The sequence below is a fragment of the Eurosta solidaginis genome, chromosome 1 (genome assembly GCF_040869045.1).
Source record: "Eurosta solidaginis isolate ZX-2024a chromosome 1, ASM4086904v1, whole genome shotgun sequence".
NCBI lineage: Eukaryota > Metazoa > Arthropoda > Insecta > Diptera > Tephritidae > Eurosta > Eurosta solidaginis.
The window spans coordinates 6795886-6819252 of NC_090319.1; the positions used below are offsets into that span (position 1 = coordinate 6795886).

The 23367-nt window shown below is 38.8% G+C and overlaps 1 protein-coding gene across 3 annotated transcripts in view; it reads right to left on the minus strand.

Moving 5' to 3' along the window:
* Nucleotides 1–23367, minus strand: part of Pak (serine/threonine-protein kinase PAK 3-like protein) — a 77325-nt gene that overhangs the window by 14559 nt on the left and 39399 nt on the right. For 2 of the 3 annotated variants that reach the window (XM_067778400.1, XM_067778409.1), the window contains 4 exons: nucleotides 16342–16507; nucleotides 15608–16282; nucleotides 8557–9326; nucleotides 7453–7671 (listed from right to left, as the gene is read on the minus strand). In XM_067778400.1, the coding sequence (XP_067634501.1) occupies nucleotides 7453–7671; nucleotides 8557–9326; nucleotides 15608–16282; nucleotides 16342–16507 (1830 nt within the window). The remainder of the gene's footprint in view (nucleotides 1–7452; nucleotides 7672–8556; nucleotides 9327–15607; nucleotides 16283–16341; nucleotides 16508–23367) is intronic. The other variant, XM_067778417.1, reaches the window with a different exon arrangement.

Sequence of the window (23367 nt, forward strand, 5' to 3'; positions counted from 1 at the left end):
CTTTGGAACCATCGGTGTACACATGTATCGCCTCGTCCGCCATTTGCGCACCTTTGCGCCAACCGTCCACCTCTATTGTGGCCTTAAGATCTCCGTCGAAGCGCAGATAGGGAATCATGTAGTCTGTTCGTCTTGTGATTGAGACGCTATACTACTATGGCCATATGGTCGGCGCTCAAGCAGCCCCAAAGCACCGAGCCTGGTTGCGGTCGTCCGGTATATTCCGATAACAAGCACCATTAGGGCACAAGCCCGAGCATCTAGAGAACGATTTAATATGACCTTGTCGGCCATCCGCCACACCCCCTAGTTGAATCATTTGGATATTTCAGACATACCTACCGCGGGTATATTATAAGCCCCCTAACCCGCTGAGGTTTGACACCACCCATTTGAAAAGGTTGGCTACATCGTCAATTGTTGCAATACAAGTCTAAAATAACAGACGGTTTTTAAATGAAACCCCATTTGTCAAATATATTTATAATATTTTTATTATATTATTATCATATTACAATGGGCGTAAAACGGTAAAATATGGTGAAAACCATGGTAAATTCACCCAAAAAGGTCCAAAAATATGTCCCAATTTGCATCCGAAAAGGAATAAAAAACGTGTAAAGAATCGTACCCGAAAGCGTGGGTAAAATGACTTTTGGTTACATACGCTTTAGTGGGAAAACCGATCAACAAAAGTACTGTTAACGGGATAAGAAAACGGATGGAATATACGATTTTATCAGCACTTCCTTCCATATTTGGATGAGTTTACGGAAATTTTCTGGCTGGGCGCGATTTAACTCCGAGGAGATTTAGGCCCAGCATCTCTTCCAAAGCCTCGTGCTTCTTTTAATTTTCCCTACAAACTGGCGGGGCAGGACCTACATGTTTTATGCTGATTCCGAACGGCATCTGCAAGGCAGATGAGTTTTCACTGCGAAGCTTTTCAAGGTACAAATGCACTCGAAGTGTTTGCCGAACCACTGCTGGAGGGCGAACCCGTAGACACTAATGTTGGAAGGAATAAGAACTTTATACGTCATTATAAAAGGTCGTATGTAATACATAAAACCTTGGGAAACGACAGGAAGAAAGTGGCGGCAACCACCAGATGGAATGCATTAAAAAGTCAGATAATGATCCATTGGAAATTAACCATAATTTTTAAGTTTTATGTATGATCGAGGCCGATCTTTTGTCAGAATTGACGGAGTTGTATGGTGATGATACTGTATATAAAATGTTATTTTAAATATTGAAACGTTAATTTTAAGTTATATGACCGGGGACGGTCTTAGTCAGGTTGGCCGAGTTGTAAGCAACAATATTTACTTGTACATTCAACAACTTTAATATGTTTGTAATTTAAATGAAATATCATATAATACTTTTTCTTTATAATCACTTTTGACGGGAATGATAGAAAATACAAAATAAAATATTCTTAAATTAAAAAAATTGTGCGAACGATAAAACTTAAGAATTTAAAAAAAAAGTTAAACCACTATAAAATAGTTATTTTCAGGGTTGGAAAATGCTGAACTAATTTTCAGTATTACAAAATTGCTTGAATTTAATCCTCAAACGGGTAAGACCGTCTCAAGACTAAAATAAAAAAAAAAAGTTTTCTTTTTTTTGGCTTCAGAGTCCAGAATACGCATTTTTGTCGCCTAAAATTACGGTAAGTAAGTGCAAATTACTTTTAGTAGTATTTTGATGCATTATTTAATGTATTGTGATAACGCATTTCAAAGTTATTCTCAGTGAAGTGCGGGGAACGAGTGAAGTAGCGTTAAAAATTGATTATCCAGTTTTACGTTTTTCATTTTAAAAAGAGATACATTTAGAATAAAACAATCAAGTTCATAATTTTACGGTAAGTACCTTGCATATTCTTTTTGATTTTTAAAAATGGTTTGAAGTGAAAAAGTTATTGAAAGTGGGATTTGGATTCGAAAAAAGCAAGACCGTCTCAATGCGGTCTTAGCGGTTTGTGGATAAAAAATTATTCCATACTGACATAAAGATGTGCATTCATTGCAGGGGAATATATAGTTTTGTGGTAAATATGGATTGCTCTGGACGTTTTTATAAAAGGAATATAAATTTGCAAGTATTATCCGATGAAGAATTGATAGAATTCACCGATTCCGTGGAAGTCGAAGACGAAACTTTCAGCAGTGATGACAGTATCGATGACCCTGATTATGTCGTTGATAACGTTGAGGGTAATAACTCAGCTGAACAGATAATTGCTGAATGCATAAATAAATAGATGAGGCTCAGAATACGAGACTGCAAATTCATCGCTGAATATAAGTTCAATCGAACAATCAGTAGCTAGTTCAACACTGATTTTCGATGAATCGATTGGTTCACAAACCCCATACACATCCTCTACACCCATAGCAAATAGATCGTTAAGACCATCCAAAAGCTTCGATCTCCATTACCAACAGTTGAAGCTACTGGACCGCCAGTTCAACCCAGTTTTACAATATATACTAAATAAGCCTCACAAATGGGGTGGAAAATTATTCGTGCTATGTGTGGTGCCGGCGATAATGTCGTCTTGCCTAACACACGAGATCTTGGATCATTCCTTATCGATTCCCGATTTTGTACATCACATATTATATTTTGATAATTTTTATACATCATTACCTTTGTTAGTATACTTGCGAGCTCGTGGAGTATATAGTTTGGGTACAGTGAGAGGAAAGGGATTTCTTTGCAGTGGCCAATCGCATTCCTGGCTGCAAACTGCCAACTGACGCTGGCGTGAACAAAGAAAACAGGGGATTTTTCGTCGATTATGTGACCTCATTTCAAGGAGTCGGTGTGACTACGCTGTTATGGAAGGATAATAAATGTGTACGTCTGACATCTACATATGTTGTTATTGATAAATTACGATCTTTTAATAATAAAAATGTTTAGGAAACACGTGCCTACTTTTTGTAATTTTATACACACGTGAACCCGCAAGACCGTCTGGAAACGGTGTTTACTATTTCTCCCATAAATATCTTTCCAGACATTATTTTTTCACTGAAAACTTATTTATAAGCATATATAGCCAACATTTATATGAACTTAATTTGATCAGTATTACGAGTTTGCCCGTTTGAGTGTTAAATTTGGAAAAAAACAAAGCAAACAATTTTTTATTTTTTTTTTCATTTTACTTCAGATATTACTTGAATGGATGCGAGCTGTCGTCGTCAGCAGAAAAAAAACTTGAATATTTTACTGTGCTTTGAAGCTATAAGTATTTCATGATCAACTATTTTCAAGTAAACATTTTTCAGTTTTTTAACAGCCGAAATTCTGGTTTCGAATTACTTGCTGAAAATAAGTACAGGTAATTTTTTTTTACTATTTCAGCAGAACTATTTGATTTTCAAAGGGACATACAAACAATTGTACGATGTATTGACCGTGTAATAGCCTTCATTTACGAGTAGATATTTCTTGTTTTTATGTTGTTTTAACCCCCGATACACATATATACGCATGCTTCTACTGAAAAAAAGACAAATACGTACGTACAAAATCTGCACCTCCACCGGTAGCTTGGTATATGTACTGGAGTCAATCGGGGTGTTTTCCGGGACCAGAGCATGGTTTTTCAATGTAGCATGGCTCAATTTCTCTCGGATCGTTCAAAATTTGTCACACAATGAGTAGCTCCTTGTGGAGAGACTGTCCTTCGTTCGGTCCTAGAGACTAGCACTGCCCCATCTACCGAAGAAATACATATTTATAAAACGGGCACATACATATATCTCACATGCAAAACGCGATGTTTTAGGCTAACCCCTAATAATTGTTGTCGACGCGATTTCTTTAAAACAGGTATGGCTCCTTTCTGTTCACAACCAAGAGCGATTCACGCCACGTTTAAGCGCACCCCCGTTCCTTCCTCATCTGTTAGCACTGGTCTGATAGCAAAATTCTCGTTTGTTGCTAATTGTTGTTATGAAATTTGTCATGCCACTACTTTCGAACACGAGTAAGGTTCTTACAAGAAGTGGCCGTAATCGGTATATAGCCACGCAGAGTTTTTATATGTATATCAAAAATATCCTGTAAATTGACTTTTCGATATTTTAATACCTAATTGAGCTATTGTCTTCAAGTCGGGAGCAATATCTTCAGATATTCAAGGAGGAAGTACCCAAAAAAAAAAAATACATTCGGCAGACAACTACGTTCACTTTCTTTATAAAAATACAAACATATACATATAAGATATCTCTGTAACGAATAGCTGCAATCTTAAAAATTAAGGGGAACATCCTCGTAATGATGACTTAAATTACGTATTTTACAAATTTGAAAAACTGGCGGGGCAACGGCTTATTGGGCCATGTATACTATTGCACTTATTCTGACGACCATGACACAATGTCCTTAAAAAAATTAAAAAAATCAACATAAGGCTTGGTCAGTGATAGCATATGTAGGAAGTGCGGGTTGGAGGAGGAAACGATCGAGCACGTTCTGTGCTCGTGCCCTGCACTTTCCAGCCTAAGACTCCAGCTATTAGGAGTGATACAGCTGTCAGATCTAGAAGCAGCAAGTGGCTTAAGTCCTAGGAAGCTTCTGGCATTTGCCAAGAGGACGGAGTTATTTTATAACATAGGTCATGGTTTTTGATAGGGTTTTTCAGTTTGGTAATTAAAACAAACTTCTGGTAACACTACGGACCCAATCAGTATATGTGAGGTTCTCATGGACCGGCCAGTTTAACCTAACCTAACATAAGGCACGATATACCTTCGAGGAGATTTAGGCCGAGCTTCTCTTTCAATCTGCGTTGTTTAAATTCATTCCGTACGGCATCTGCGAGGAAGATGCATTTTCGCTGAAAAGCTTTTCGTAGCGGAAATACACTGAGTATTTGCGAGCCCACTGCTAAGGGGCGATAAAAAAATATGCTATTACTTAAGTTGAAAAAATTTAATTAAGAACTTGCGGTTCTCTAACTGGACTCAAATGTAAGATTTTCACGAAAATAAAATGAAGTATAAATAATTTAAAAAATAAATAAATGTGACGCGATAACCTCCGAGGAGATTTTAGGCCGAGAAGAAGAGAAGCAATTTGCGTCGTGCTCCTTTTAATTTTTCTACAAATTGGCGGGACGGGACCTACTTGTTTTATGCCGACCCCGAACGACATCTGCAAGTCAGATGAGTTTTCGCCGAGAGCTGTTCATGGCAAAAATACAGTCGGAGTGCTTGCCAAACACTGCCGAGGGGCGACCCCGGTAAGAACAATTTTCTTCTAGTTGAAAAACATTGTTTCTAAAATTTTGATGTTGATTTGCCCGGGATAACGGTTGGTTGTACAGGTATAAAGGAATCGAGATAGATATAGACTTCCATATATCAGTATCGAAAAAAGTTTGATTGAGCCATGTCCGTCCGTCCGTTAGCACGATAACTTGAGTAAATATTGAGATATCTTCACCAAATTTGGTACATTGAGTTACGCAATGATACCCACTTAACCAGCTTATGGTTTTGAAATAGTTATTCTCTAAGGTATTAAGGTGTTTCTACGGTTATTCGCTTAATCTCTTGTAACCTACGTAGCTTGGTAGCATTGCGCTGAAGTGGGATTCAAGGGGTTGATAAGCAAAGCTTTATAGATTCAAAGCTTCCGCAACCCAATTGTCAACCTCACTTACGCGAGGGTAATACTGTTCAAATATGAGTGTATCATACACATATTTAACAGGCGAGGCTCGGGCTACCCTAAATTCCTCATGGAACCAGGGGGTAGGGAGGGCGGAATGGCCTAGAAGGTTTAATGTTGTTCGGTATATATGTGTATGTACACATGTACACCTCTATATGCAAAAGAGAGTTATTATATACTCTTCTACCTTTGATCTTCATATTGCAAATTATGTATACTTAGCTGAATACCTTGAAATAAAGTTAGTTGTGAAATAGAACTCGACATGTGCGTTTGAATAGTCGTGAGTACACTACAAATGTTGTCATATTAATCGTTCCCGAGATGATCGGGCTAGTACCTTAATGGTGCTTTGTTATCGGAATGTACCGGATCTATATCCGGCAAAGGACCATCAACATCGATAGCACTCCCCAAAGCCTTCGAGGAGTGTCTATCGTTCGCATACGGTGCACACGGTGTGAGTAATCTTATGATCTTGTCTCACATGAATGTTGGTGGTCGGGCATTTAGAGCTTGTGAGATTGTATCTCTTAACTTCAGGCGCCTTTTAGCGCTACAACAAACGAGAATTTTGTCTGGCTATCAGACCAGCTAATAGATGAGGAAGGAACGGAGGTGCGCTTAAACGTGGCGTGAATCGTTCTTGGTTGTGAACAGAAAGGAGCCATACCTGTTTTAAAGAAATCGAGTCGACAACAAGTATTAGGGGTTAGCCTAAAACATCGCGTTTTGCATGTGACATATATGTGCCCATTTTATAAATATGTATTTCTTCGGTAGATGGGGCAGTGCTAGTCTCTAGGACCAAACGAAGGACAGTCTCTCCACAAGGAGCTACTCATTGTGTGACAAATTTTGAACGATCCGAGAGAAATTGAGCCATGCTACATTGAAATACCATGCTTTGGTCCCGGAAAATACTCCGAGTGACTCCAGTACATATACCAAGCTACCGGTGGAGGTGCAGATTTTTACGTACGTATTTGTCTTTTTTTTCAGTAGAAGCATGCGTATATATGTGTGTCGGGGGTTAAAACAACATAGAAACAAGAAATATCTACTCGTAAATGAAGGCTATTACACGGTCAATAAATCGTACAATAGTTTGTATGTCTCTTTGAAAATCAAATAATTCTGCTGAAATAGTAAAAAAAAAATTACTTTCACTTATTTTCAGCAAGTAATTCGAAACCAGAATTTCGGCTGTTAAAAAACTGAAAAATGTTTACTTAAAAATAGTTGATCATGAAATACTTATAGCTTCAAAGCACAGTAAAATATTCAAGTTTTTTTTTTTCTGCTGACGACGACAGCTCGCATCCATTCAAGTAATATCTGAAGTAAAATGAAAAAAAAAAAAAAAAATTGTTTGCTTTGCTTTTTTCTGTTGCTGAAATATTTTTCAAATACAAATGTAAGCTGTATACAAAAATTCCAAATCGACAAAAAACTCATTGCTGGTAAAGCCAAAAATTTGTAAATTTTACTATTTTTCAGTTAGCAATTTAAACCCTGGTTATTTTATACTGTCTAAATTCGCATTGATTTATTGAACTGCTACAAAAGCCAAAAAGTTTGACATTTCCACGGAAATATACTTTCTAATTTTTTCGAAAACGGTTTCGAAATTGACTTACATATTCCATAAGTTATAATACAATTTTTCATAATTATTTTCGCTACTATTTTCTTACTCGCAGGTGTATATATCTGCGCTACTATTATACATATCTGCATTACCTTTAGCAAATCATGCGCACTCGCACGTCTTTCCACATCAACTTCTAAGCACTGATCAAGGAAATCTTGAAATACTGTCGACAATTTCTCTTTCTCCTTTATTTCTGGCTTGCCATTTGTGGCAATGAGGTACAAAGCTTTCAATGGATTTTCATTCAAATATGGTGGCTCGCCCTCAACCATTTCAATTGCCATAATACCAAGCGACCACAAATCGACCTGTGAAGTAAATAGTACAATTAAATATAAAACCAATGCAATGAAATTTTCCGGACTAAAATTGCTTTAAATCTGGATGGCAATTTTGTATCCAAATAATGAGTTTCAAATTTATTTAGGCTCTCAAACCATATGTATGTCTCCAGAAACCCGTTATAACAATGTATACTAGTACTGTATTAATACAAAATTCAAAGAAAAACTGTAGTTTCGTAGATGCGCAACTCGAAAGACTATTTCTCGCTCTATCCCGCCCCCACTACAATATCGACAAGCCTTTTGCTCTCTTCGACCCTATATAATTCTTTCGGAAATCTAAGAGAGCCTAAATTGAAATACTTTCGACTAATTTTGGCGAACTATTATTTAATTATTTACCCACCGTAGCACTAGATAGCTGGGAGACGCTGCAATAAACGGGTAATAAAAGTGCCTACCGTGAACCAGTATACCAGGCAAAAATTCTTTTCCTCTTCTCGAGGGAACAACTGAGTTAAAGCTCGTACCGGAGGAAGTTGTCGACACACTAGACTAAGTAGTTAATAGAAATCAATGAACATTTTCTTTTGGTTTGACATTCTCCTGCACGGCGAGTTGGTTGAATTCGCTTTGCCATCACCTTATATAGATTCGCCTTGTACAAGGCGCTGTATGGATAACACTATGGTACTGAATTCGCCTTGTATACAGATGTATTCACAGCTAATACAGTACAAGATGATGGCACGCCTTTCATTATTTGTTTTTGCGTTTTTTCAGTACAACCAAGTACCGAAAATATTCTTTGTATTTAGCATTGTGTTTTGCGGCGAATTGGATCTGAATTCGATTGTGCTCGCTTTGAATGTATCTTTAAATATTGAAAAACATATGCTTTTTACTCACCTTTGGACCGTATTGCTTGCGCGTTACCACCTCTGGTGCCATCCAGTACGGTGTGCCTACCATAGTTGTACGCTTTGATTGTTCAGGCGAGATTTGCGCACAGAAACCGAAATCGGTTAACTTAACTGAACCATCAAGGCCCAGCAATATATTATCACTTTTAATGTCACGATGTATCACCTGATTGGAGTGTAGAAATTCCAATGCCTGCAGCACTTCGCGACATACTGCCGCTATTTGACCTTCATCCATACATGTCTCTGTGACGACATCGGTTAGCGAACCACCAGGTAAATATTCCATTACTACCCATAATTCTTCTGACACCAAATAGCTATCCAAATAATTTACAACATTCGGATGTTTATTTTCTCTCATTACAAGAATTTCGTTGATAATCAGTTCCTTTTTCGGCTGTTGCGATAAATTCATTTGCTTAATAGCTACCTCCATGCCGGTAGAGGATTCAATCGCGGTGTAGACAGTGCCCGAAGCACCTTGCCCAATTTTTTCCATTTTGGTATATTTGCGATTTGGATCGCCAACCGAAACGATCGTGCGCAGCTTTTCCAGTATTTCCTCATCAGACATTTTTTTCTTTTTGGCGGTGCCAGATCGTGGTTGTGTAGTGGCTGCCGTTGTACTTGGTGCCACCGTTGGTGGTGTTACCAATGGTGGTGCCGTTGCAGCGCCCGGCTGTTGTTGCTGTGGCGTTGCTGCTGCTGGTGAAGTTGTCAAACGTTTAGTTGTTGGATCAGTTGTATAGATGTCTGCATTTAAGGCAACAGCGCCGCCATCCACCACACCGCCGAATAAATGTACATCCGCATCACCAGAAGAGATTGGGGTTGCAGGTGTTATTGTTGTTGTTGTAAAATTTGTGGGTGTTGGCAGAGGTGGTGGTGGTGTTACCATAGCCATCGAATCACAAATCGAGGAAGACACCGATGGACAATAGATGGGCGGTAATAGCGATGCATCATCATTAAATGATGGAAACGATGAAAATGAGGAAGCAGAAGAGTCGTGATTAGTAGTCGTCGTAGCATTACAATCGATAAATTGCAAATGAGTGCTAGCACTTGAGTTAGTAGTTGTTCTTGTTGTTGTTGCAGCAGATGAATCAACTGTTGCAATGTTAGTAGTATTAATGGTAAAAGTAGAACAAGAACCAATGACATCAATAGTACTAGTATTACTACTGATATTACTGACATGGGTTTTCGTCGTCGTAGTCAACGTTGCGGTTATTGTACAAATGGAAGTCGATGCATGCGTAGCGACAGGCTCAATGGATTGCTGTGGCAGAGACGGCGCAGTCATAACGCACTCTGATGTTGCTATTACTGACTTTGCTGCTGCTGCTGCAGACGAAACGGAATACAAGACAAACAACCAAAAAAGAAAACACAAAAACGAAACGAAACAACGAACGAAACGAAAGCAGACAATACGCAACATTCATGTCAGTTATTTGTTAAATTTTTGATTAAGACAAATACACTAAAATTGCTACTTTTTAAAAGCGTATAACATGAAAACAAATAATACAACATCGACTACAAAAATAAGTGACAGGCTTGAAATTGCATTATATTAAAACGCTACTACGCTTAGTTGATGTGTTCAGATAAGGGTAATGCAATTGCATTCCAACTACATCCATCGGTATTTATTCAGCTGTATTTAATAATGCATACAGCACGTCTGAGCCATTGGAGTGCCTTACCTTAATCAGTAGTTACATTTGTAATATTACACTACATTACCCGCCTGGGTATTATACCTAATCCATTTTATTGAATTCTCATGGATTTCTATTCAAGCCTCCATAACAGGTATTATCAGGGATCAAAAGGCAGATCTTCGAAAAATTTAAAAGTGATGCCGGTTCTGGTAACGCGACACATGTATTATCATTCATTTTGTTGCGCTAAATCGGGATCCGTTATAAAAATTGCCCTAACCCTGCAAATACTACCAATTATCGCTGATTTTTTCTTATTTTATGAGTTTAGGCCCGAACGACAACTCGTTAGGGCAATTCTGCTGGCATGCTCAGATTGAATGCATCAAAACGCATAGAAATACATCTGTCAAATCAGATTCACCAGCTTTGTTTTTTCGACAGCTGCCTAAAAAGCCAGAGCAGGCACACAACAACCCCATTTAACCCCATTTAATTTGTTGCGTCCCTCCCACAAATTGTCATCCTCCCAGCAGCTCCCTGCAGCGGGACTGCTCCATATTCCCTTGCTCCGGGAAGGTATCGAACCCAATCCGGGTCCGTCTCCTGACCCCGGCCCTGAGAAATGGTTTTGCTGCATCTGCCGGAAAAGAATCTTTTTAGGACGGTCATATTCTTGTCAGTGTGTCTCGTGTAAGGGATGGTTGCATCGGACAGGTTTTTCTGGGCTAGACCCCAAAACCAGACGTCCACGTAACTTCTATAAATCTTTTGTGGCTCCTTGCTGTTCACGCCCTAGGACGTCCCGTAGTCTGCGCCTTAGCGCCCCCCGCTACCTTGCAGCAGCCCTACTACTCTGCAAGCCACAACAAGTACCGGCTGTTACTCGCGCCCCATGGCGCCACCAACTCACACGGCTGCTCCCACTCATACCTACAATCTCCGTAGTAGAGTCGGGAGCAATGCCGAGCATCAGCCGCTGCCCCTGTCTTCTTCCCCCCTCTTTTCCGGCAGCAATTGTGTAGGTCAGGGAAACATATTCTTAGTCTCTACCTCCCTTTGCACCGTTTGCCAGCACAGAATATATACGTTTGCAACATCCGCCCAATGCAGCTCCTGCCATGGACGGTGCCACTTTCCTAGATGTTCTGGTCTCCGCGATGGCAACCCCCCGACGGGTTTCATTGCGCCATGTTGCCAGGCCGCATACCCAAATACACCGGGTACCCCAATGCTTACCCAAGGACGTCTAGTCCCGGGGCCACAACAGCAATCGCGTTCTGGCCTTCCACAACCCAGGCGTAGTCACCCGTCACTTACTCCCAGAGTGACGACGTCTCCCCCCATGCACTTCAGAATTCTGCAGTTAAACTGTAATGGATTAACTGGGAAGATCACGGAGATAGTCGACTTCATGAAGCGGCACAACATCCGCATTGCTGCGATTCAAGAGACTAAACTCACAGCAAGATCTGCATTGCAGACCTGTTCTGGATATAATGTCCACAGAAAAGAACGCGAGAGCGGAAATGGAGGCGGCCTCGCGTTTATCATACACCACACTGTGCAATATCATATATTTGATCCCGACATCGATCGCAGGGACAGTGTCTTAGAACGTTAAGGATTATCTGTCCGGTCGGGCGATGCAAACCTAGAAATCATTAACATCTACATCCCTCCTGTCACCTGTTGCCCCAGTGGATACCGCCCTGATATCAGCGCCGTACTCACTGCAAACAATCGCATTATCTTGGGCGATTTCAATGCCCATCACGATCTATAGGCATTCAAACTTGCGGGTGGACAGTAGGGGTGAGATGTTAGCGGATCAAATAAAAGAAACGACGTTCTTCACAATAAACGGAGAAGCCCCCACACGTATGGTAGGAAGCTGTCACAGTTCGCCGGATATTTCAATCGTGAGCGCAGAACTCGTAAACTGCGTCAACTGGCAGCCGATGGTAACATTGGCATCCGAGCACCTGCCTATACTTATTTCGCTCGAGCGTTCCGCCAACTTCATCGTCGCAGAAAAACGCACTTTATTAACTTTAAAAAGGAAAGTGGGACGAATACAAATCCTTTACAGACAACCGCTTTGCTGCCCTCCCTATCCCAACTGAAGCCCGCCAAGGGGAGCGTGCTTTCCGCAAGGTCATTGAATCCGCCTCGGCTCGTTTCATTCCCGCCGGTAGAATTCCCGAAATTCGGCCCCACTTCCCGGCAGAGGTCTCAAGTTTAGCGAGAAAACGTGACCTTATAAGACAGCTCGATCCCGGTGACCCCCAAATAAGGGATATAAACCAACACATCAGATTGGTTGTGGATGAACACAAGCAGGCGAAATGGGAGAGGCAACTAAGCGGTTGTAACCTCTCTACCGGTGTAGATAAACGTTGGTACACTGTAAAGTCCCTATCGAATCCGTCTAGGCACAATGACAAAGTCCCCATCGCCTTTGGCGACAAAGTGCTGTCGGATGCGAAAAAATGCGCGAGCGCTTTCTGGCGACAATATAAAATGCATTCTACGGTCGACAAAAATAGACGGAGGGCCAACAGACACGCACATAAACATAAGTACAGCGCGTCACCAATTACCATCACCGCCAAAGAGGTTGAGGATGCCATCGGTCATTCTAAACCATCCAAAGCAGTGGGCCCAGACGGCATAGCCATGCCGATGCTTAAAAGCCTAGGGAAAGAGGGTTTCAAATATTTAGCACATGTCTTCAACCTGTCTCTTTCCACCTTTGTCATACCCGAAAAATGGAAAATGGCCAAGGTGGTCCCGCTACTAAAGCCTGGGAAACCAGCTAACATAGGAGAGTCATATCGCCCGATATCTCTCCTATCGCCAGTAGCCAAGACGTTTGAAGCCATTTTGCTGCCCTACTTCAAAGCAAATTTGCAGCTAGCCTGCCATCAGCATGGCTTCAGAAAACTCCATAGCACCACCACCGCGCCAAATGCCATCAGCACCCAGATAAATTGCGGTTTAAATCAAAACCCCCACCATAGAACAGTACTCGTAGCGCTAGACCTATCAAAAGCTTTTGATACGGTCAACCATGGCACGTTACTGCAAGACCTGGAAGGGTCTACCTTTCCCCCATGTCTTAAAAGGTGGACCGTAAATTATCTGGGTGGTTAGCAGGCATCGGTGCAATTTAGAAATGAAACATCAAAACCAAGAAGAATTAAACAGGGGGTGCCACAGGGTGATGTCCTATCCCCACTTTTGTTTAATTTCTACATATCTAAGCTACCTTCGCCACCAGAAGGAGTTACTATCGTTTCCTACGCCGATGACTGCACAATAATGGCCACAGGCCCAGGCCCAGGGATCGATGAGCTTTGCAACAGAATAAACGGCTACCTCCCTGATATCTCCAGTTTTTCGCCTTGCGAAACCTGGCATTATCACCGACTAAATCCTCTGCGACCTTATTTACAACATGGACGTCCCAAATGTCGACCATTTTGAACATCCACGTCGATGCCACTACGCTACCGACTGTCCTACACCCCAAAATCTTGGGTGTGACGTTTGATCAGGATCTACATTTTGGTGAGCACGCATCCGCAATTGTTCCGAAAATCCAGAGCCGTAATAAAATCCTCAAATCCCTTGCTGGCAGTACTTGGGGAAAAGACAAAGAAACGCTCATTACCACATACAAAGCAATTGGTACTTAGGGGACATTATCCAAAACTTGCGGAAGAGGAACACATACTGCCCAGGGAAACGCGTGTCACTCTGGCTCAACTTCGTTTTGGATACTGTATTAGGTTAAACTCTTACATATCCAGAATCAACCCCGACATACAAAATGTATGCCCCGCTTGCAATGTGTCCCCCCATGACACCAACCATCTCTTTAATTGTAATGTGGAAATAACGCCTCTAACACCCCTTTCATTATGGTCCACCCTTGTGTAAACAGCAAGTTTCCTTGGACTCCCGTTAGAGGATATTGATGACAATTTGTGATCGGTCGCAGCTATTAGGTGGGGCGAAACATTGCTACAACAACAACAACAAGACACACAACAAAGGGTTTTGAGATAATGGCCGAACCGGGACACGCTAGGGCAATTTTGATTGCAGATACACCATTATTATTATGTGTTTATTGTTGTTAACTTTTGCGAAGATCTGTTTTTGGCCCCTTACACAAGTTAAATAATAAAAGGAGACAGACCTACATTTTTGTTTTTTCATTTTGTAAAATATATTAGGTAGAGTCGAAATTCGAACTTCAAAAGCCAATATCTGTTGGAGGCTAACTTCCACAAACGGGAAAATTACTTTTTTGCTCATGCAGCAAAAATTTGATTTGTTCCAATACCCAGAAGCAATGTATTTTGTCAATGTGTAATGACTAAAAGGTTTAATTTGAATTCTTGTGATTCAAAAACAGATCTTTCGCAGCAATCATGACTTATAAAATGAAAAAAGGGCTAAGGCTGGCATTATTGCTAGCGAAACGAACCATTTTGAAGAAAGTATTGAAATATGTATTATGAGCAGCGAATGAAGAAATTTTTCAGTTATCACTTCAGTCCACTCAGCGAAAGATGACCGCATTTAACCCTGCTTCTGGCTATGTGTCAAATCTCCATGTTCAGAATGGTATTCTGAATTTTATTAGCTAGTTTGTGACCATACCATTATATTATATTCTCAAGGAATAGCGAAATCGGTGAACGTTTCCCACTCATAATTCAAAAAGGCGAAATACGACCGAATTTCATTCGATTCGCCGGTGATACTAACCTTTAAAACTAAACAGTTTCTTTGCTGTGAAAAGTTATGCACCCTATAGTAAGATGCCATTATGAAATATTTCTTAGCACATTTCGGTTGTGAATAAAATTAACATACATAGCAGATGGAGATGATTATATACAAATAGTGTTAGTATTGACAAGCTTTTTCTAGTATATACGCACCAATTACACGAGTGCCTGTTGTAACCGCAAAAAGACATTTGTCGGATGTGAATTCTGTACGCTCCGGTGCAAAACATTAAATAAATAAATTTTTTTAATTTCCTTCTAATTTCGAAAAGGAAAGTTGTATATGAAAATGGGTTTTGGGGATTTCCGATAAATTTTAGGGAAAATATATAACGATCTATCTACCAATCACAACAGACTAAAATAATTATTAATAGCCAAACATTTGAAATCTTAAAAAGTCCTACACCGGTACATACAACATTCTAAAAGCAATTTTTTTTGGCTTGGGTGTAATTGGCAGCTCAATTCAATTTTAACTGCTAAACTAATTATTTACAACAAACGGAAATTGGTAACAAAAAACAAAATGTTATAATGCGTGTCATGTGATAATTACTTTCGTTATTTTTGTTTTTATCCAATGTTGTTGTTGCAACGGTAGTAGCGTTGACTGTCACAGCTGTGGCTGCCGTAATTGCATTATTCGGCGTGCGATATTGTTGCTGTTGCGGTTGTGTTACATTATTTTGCTGTTGAATTTGTTGTTGTTGCATTAGTGGCTGATGATGATGCTGCGGCTGTTGATGGTGGTGGTGGAGTGGTGTAGTTGGTGTTGCTGCACGCAAATGATCGATGGTTTCCAAAATATTCACACCCTCTATTGGACGCGTATAAATCGATTTCGTACGCTCGGGCCGCGATGCAATTGGTGGTGGTGCCGGTTGTGGTGCACCCAGTATATCATCTTCATTGGCGGATGAATGTTGCGAAGATGATGAGGCCGTGTTACCACCAAAGTTATACGAATGTGATTGACTTAAGATACCGCCATGCGTTTGATGGTGATTACCATGCACAGACGATGATACACCAATACCACTACCAACACTCCCACCACTCAATTGACCAATCAAACCAACTGTGTTAGCATTGGAATTAGCATTCGGACCGCCAAGACTAAGATTACTAAGATTAACACCAATCAAATTGCCACCACTGTTTGAAGCGTGCAATTCAGAGTCAGTTGGTGTGCTGCTGGGACTACTGCTGCTAACACGGCTTAGAGAGGAGCCTAAAGGAAAGAGCTTATATATGGGGATGCTATATATAAGACTCATCTTATATTCTTACCTGAATGCGTTGTAATAGCATTTGTCATATATTTGGAACTTGGCCGTTGTTTTGTTGTATTGTCAAACCACTTAAGCACATCCAGCACAGCTTGTGGATTATTTTTTTGTTCTTGTTTGCTGATGTTTGAGTTCATCAGCAAACGCGCCCACGCTTCTGGCATACCCTGTAAACACAAACAAAAACAAAGCCGATGAGCTATTTTAATATCAAATAAATTATTAATTTAATACAAAAATATATAATTAGCGTTGTTCTATATTGGCTAAGTGACTTGAAATTAATCATGTGCGTGCTAATAGGCAAAACTAAAAGCTGCTTGTGCATACAATTCACGGCTGCCGTGTTATTTCACACAGAGTAATGAAAAGTGATAGCAAATTGGCTTAAATTAAACCCTTACACATTGATAAATTAAAACAAGTTAGGCAGTCGGGTGAAACCGAACATGATATACCCAGCTGTGGGCTCTCATAGATAAATATTAAGGAGATATTCAAAGAGAAATGTCACAGAGATTGAATAATATGAGTTGGGCCATTAAAAGTTGGAGAGGTTGAACATCAGCATAATGTAGTCACATAAAAATATAAGAGGGTTGCTATTTATATTTTGAGCCTTGGCACCACTAGTTGTTTGCCGGCGCCTTCTGACGTTTTCAATTGAAAGTTTGACGTTTTTAAGCATAACCATCTTCAGAAAATTTTGACATTTGAGCACAACTTGTGTTGTTTACAGTAACTTAAAAATTGTATCTCAGCGAAAAAATGGAATTAACTCGTGAACATTTTCGTGCGCTGATGTTTTACGACTTTCGACGTGGATTATCAAGACAGGAGTGCTTTGAACAACTTACTTCCACTTTGGTGATGAAGCCCCATCCTTTGCCGCTGTGAAATGCTGGTATAACGAATTCCATCGTGACCGCCGTTCACTCGGGGACGAAAGTCGTGAAGGTCGTCCAAAATCAGTTGTTGTGCAACAAAACATTGACGCTGTGCGCGAACTTATATTGCAAGATCGTCATACGACTTATCGTGAGATTGAGGAATCCCTGGGCATTAGTAAGACGAGCATCAATAAGATATTGCATGAACATTTAGCTGTGAAAAAAATTTGTTCGCGTTGGATACCGCATAATTTGACAAAAGCTCAATCCTCAATACCTCAATCGGAGTGGAAAAAGTGCTACGAAAATTGGTTTGAACGCATGCTAAAGTGTATTGATTATTATGGAGAATTCTTCGAAAAACAATAAAGCCTTTTTCGATAATAAATTACTGTCTTTTCATTATTAGGCTCAAAATATAAATAGCAACCCTCGTTTCAACTTTTTTTTAATTCGGCCTTTAAACTATTTTGATCAGTTCAATATTTAATAGCAAGACCAACTTTTTAATTTAGTTCTAATTATTGTGGGCGTTGCCACGCCGATTTTCCAAAATTGTATTTTGCGTCATAAAGTCAATTTACTCACCAAGTTTCAGCACATCAGAATTTTGGTAATGAATTACAAAATTTTTTCCGATTTCTCCCATTTTGGTAGATATATTTTTAATCAAGTTATCGTGTTAACGGACCGACGAATGAGCAGACGGACCGACATGACTGATCTAAATCTTTTTTACACGGATGGGCAGACGGGTCTACATGATTCAATCCAAATCTATTTCGACACTGTTAATTTTTTATAAATGGAAGTCTATATCTATCTTTATATTATTACATCCCACACCTATCCGATTAAGGTAAAAAATACAACTGGGTATAAAACATTATTTGCCAAGAAAGCGTCATTGTATACTTTTGAGCAAATAGATTTATAGTTTTTGTTGCCACCTTCCCATTGCGAATGCTAAATGCTTAATTAGAGAGGTCTATTAACGCTTCTTTTTGCACAAATTCCGTAATGGTAGGTGGGTACGTGATCGGAAGAGACATTATTTAGGTTTAATTCACATCAAGTGCGTAAATATTTAAATATTTACTTTTCGGCGAAAAATTTAAGGGATTTTTTTAAATTCAAGCGGAAATAAGCACATGCATACAGTGTTGTGCATTATAATAGAAACATGAAAAACACATTTTTATATCAAGTTCGACTTAACTTATCCTATTAATCTTGTAAACGGTAGTTTGGATGTGGTGTTTGTCTTTCTGACTAAATCACTCCAGAAAGGCTGCGCGGGTTTTACTAGAATTCGGAATGAATATGAAATGAAAATAACTTATTTTTAATAAAATTTTTTTTTATTATAACACGATTCCAAAACATTAAATCGTATTAATTTTCTAGATTTTAATTTTAAATTGTATGATAATATAATTTTAATATCATACTTTCTCGTGAACAAATTTATTTTAATTTTGGAAATTTATTAAAAATTTTAAAATCGCATCTTATAAGAACATGTGTATTTGAAATTTTTGTTTCGAATTTTGCTTGCATTGTGGATTTCTGACACTAATTCGTTTTCAAAAGAGAATTAAAGTCAAAAGTTCCTCATGGAACTAGGGGATGGAGCGGGTGGGATGGCCTGAAGGTTTAATGTGGTCATACAAATCGCTCCCGAGATGGTCGGGCTAGTACCTTAAGGGTGCTTTGTTACCGGAGCGTACCGGATCTATATCCGGCAAAGGACCATCACATCGATAACACTCCCCAAAGCCTTGGGGGAGTGTCTTTATCGTTAATACAACAACAAAAACACAATTAAAGTCAACTGTCATTAATATCATTGACATTGTCGTGCAACAACGAGTATTGGAAAAATTGAGGCAGGACCATTCGGGGCTGTTTCGATAGCAATTTAGGACCATTTTTAGACAACTTTTACATTTCTGATTTCTGGACTATTTACGGATCATATTGAGATTCTTTTGAGGATAACTTCAGTGTAATTTCCGGACCATTTCGCTACAATTTCGGATTAGTTCGGGACTATTTCATGACAGTATCGAGGTAATTTCAGGGTAATTTTGATGATATTTCGGGATCACGTCTGTACTGTTGCGAAACTATCATCGGACTATTTCTGAATTTGTTTCGTTATCATTTCAGGCCGTTTCGGGATCACTTCGGAACTAGTTCGGAGTTGTTAAAAAGGTTATTTCAGTACTTATTTTGGGTCTGTTTCGGCATTATTGCGGAACTGTTTCAGGATCATTGCGAGAATATCCCCGCATCATTTCGGCATGATGATAACATGAGTATACCGACACAGGATACGTTTCAAACTTATTAATCATACAAATGTATTAGTGAAATTAAAAAAAAAAAAAGCGTAGCGATTGTGTTTTAATTCGCTGGATTATGTTGAGGTCTACATACAAGACACACAGCTCATCGTTAAGTCTTCATCGGTTCTCGCCCCGACAACGCTCATCTATATGTACATAGCTTTTCAAATGCCTACTTAGTACAAATAAGCCTTTATTGGCAAGAGTAGGTTTTCTTTAGATTATTGTTTCAAGTTGGCATTGTTGTGTAAGTTTATGTTTGATAAGAAATAAACGAAGTGCTTTACAATCTCGAAATTATTGTTGTGGTTGTCAAGATGCAAATTCCCAGAATCTTCGCCTTATGACAAACCACCATCTAACCTACTTTTTCATTTTATTTTTTAAACGGTTTTATTTAGCTTGACTTGACAGGCCAGCCCCACCGCATGCACGGCCGTTGTGAACGAATTTTGTAATTGAAATTTAAGTAACTTCCCGATAGGCTACAAGCTTGAAACTTGGAATATAGTTCAGAACCCGATGACAATGCAATAATAAGAAAAAAATCGCCGCTGGGTGACGCAAGGATCGAGGTATTCACAAAAATCGTATTTGTGGCCCAAATTGGCTCATATTTGGAACACATAACACATACAAGAATAGACAGCAACCTATGAAAAAAATCGCCGCTAGGTGGCGCAAGGATCGAGACATATTGAAAAAAATCGTGCGCCCAACGCTTTTATTTAATTGTCTGATCAACGCCCTAGATTGATGAGGAGTGTGATGACTAGTACCTAGGACCTACATAATTATTTTCTAGCTTTCAGTATTATTATTAACAACAAAACCGTTTAAATAAAAAATTTTTTTAAATTTAATTTATTTTAGTTTGGAGTAAGGGGAATTTACCGCGCGTATATTTAGACCAAACATGTCAATGTTGCCAACAACACCAGTAATTGCAGGCAATAAGTTGCACAATTTGTATTGTTTCCTTAATCTTCAAATTAGGAAAACCGCCCGATAGTGGATCGCCTTGCCTGAAAACTCGTTTAGTTTCGAAGGGTTTGAAGAGGTCTGGCCCAATTCTAACTGAGAAGGTTATGTTGCTCAAATTTTTTTTACTAACATTTGATAAGGTCCCAGGATCAAAGCTTTTTGGAAAATATTGACTCTGGTGGTGGTTTATTTGACTACAACAACAGGTTCAAGCCCAGTAAACGTTCCTGGTAACTATGCATTCCCTGATGTAAGAAAAATCCGACCAAAGCAATTGATAAAAGCGGTACCAAACGGTCTGCGCTAACCATGTAACTACAATTTGTGAGAAGTTCCGTTTTTTAGTTGAAGCGAGCTGACAGTTTCGTATAATAAAACAAGTAAGGACGGGACTGTCTTCGGCGCAGCCGTTCGTAATCTCCAAATAATCGGATGTATAAGATAAGAAATATATAGTGAACAGATGTACATACCTAAACGATTTTTAAGATAAATATAAAATAAAAAATGGCAAAAAACCCCCTTATCTGAACGATCGGTTGTATGGTATATATATTATATATAGCTCCGATCGAAATTATTTTTTCATGAAATCTTCTTGATATATTAGAATATATATCACCAAGTTTCACGTTTTTATATTGGAAACTAAGGGAGAAATGGCCAAAAATCTTTCTATCTGAACGATCGGTTGTATGGGATATAACTATATATAGCTCTGATCAAAGTGATTTTTTCAAGATATCGTCTATGATATATTATAATATATATCACAGAGTTTCGCGTTTATACTTTCTTAATTGCGGCAAGAACGACCAAACTCGTCTTATCTGAACGATCGGTTGTATGGGAGATATATGTATGTTATAGTGGTCTGATTCTACCGGATCCGATCAATATCTAATATAATACAAAAATACATCCTTGTGCCAAATTTCATTGAGATATCTTAAAATTTGAGGGACTAGTTTGCGTTCAAACAGACAGACGGACGGACAGACGGACATGGCTATATCAACTCAGTTCGTCGCCCTGATCAATTCGGTATACTTAATGGTGATTCTATCTTCTATATTCCTCAACGTTACAAACATCGGACCAAAGTTAATATACCATTTCATGTTCATGAAAGGTATAATTACCGTCATGGTTTAAGGCTCCTTATCTTCTTTTCCGTATGCAATATGCAAGTTACGTATGCAGTCACTTTTTTTGGCTTCTCAAAAATTTCCCAAAGGTAGGTACGTGCTTAGCGCAGAAACGCGAAGAAATATATATGCAAGCATTTAATGTTTATATGTATTTATAGTATATATTTGGTATGAAAAGTGTAATGAGTGAATTGTGTTAATTAAATTGAGTATAAAACTATAAATCTAAATTCTACAAAATTACAACAGGCTATTTTTTCTGCGCGACTAGCACGAATTGAGAGCTAAGAGCGTGCTGAGGCGTCAGCTGTTGATGCTTTATGAGTCGATATATGCAGACGCTTTTGATATTTGTACATACATTCCGATTATGAGGACTACCATATAAGACCACTATTAACTGTTTTCATTGATTACTCTTTCATTTATTGGAACGGTCGATACTTACTTTTATTGGCAGCTTTTATGTCAACGCGAATTCGCGCGTACAACATTCTCAAGGAAGGAGGAAGTAAAAAAAATGTATGGAAGAAAGAAAGAAAAGAAGATAGAAAAAATACAACAAATAAAATGTCCACCCAAAGTAACAACTAAACAATGGCTCAATTTAAAAATATTTATTTTTATTTTTGAAGTGTTATTATTGTTATAGTATTTTATTGAGAGTACTTCTTGTTGTTGTTGCATGTTGCAGTTTTTCTTTTTAACAAATATATAGTAAGCAACTAAAAGAAGCGACACCAAAATATAAAAAAATATTTTTACAACACTCGTAAATATTTAAGGGGCAAGTTATGTATAACGTAACTTGACGCAACGAGTCATTTTTTCTCATGTGAACCAAACTTTGTATGATATAAGAGCATTCATCCACTTCAGTGAGGGACAGTAAACCGGAATGCTTTTATGCAATTTTTGGCATTCCATTATGGTGACTTACAGTGTGAGAGACCGACGCAGTGTCCCCGTGTCATACATAATCGGGCCATAAACAACATAATTCGTTATATTTTGCCTTTTTTTGGCATCGACAGACTATGCTGAAATTAACATTTCTAGTAATCATACTAGAATCCAATTAGGTAATAAAATTTTGCTTGCCCAGGTTTGCAATATGGGTTTGGAAATTAAATAGAAACAAACCAAAATGAGTCTATTGCAGATGACTTCAATTTAAATATCTAGCCCTTTGTATGGCTTGACTGAACAAATTATAAGCCTAACGAACATCGAAATATTATTTTTCCAACCTTCAAGTAATATGAAGTTAATATCCAAAATCATTCTCTAATTATTCTCCAGCGTTGAGAAATTTTGTGAAATTTATAGTTCTCCACCATCATTCTCAAATTATTTAAAATATCGAGTTAGCCAACAGCAACTATCTTTTTCTCAGCTTGAGAAACAGCATTTTTGCTAAGAAATGCCGTTTTTGTTGGGAACGCTATGATTCTCAAGTTGATCCACTGTTAAGAAATAATGCTCGAGATTAAGGACGCATGCTAGAGTTATCAACTTGAGCTCCAATGTGACTCAAGCCCAAATGTTTATAGGAAATGGAACTTTTTTTTAGGAAATATTTCTATCGCTAAGGTCACGAAAAAATTTATACAAACCGTGCAGCGGGTCATTCATATGGCTGATTGGATAG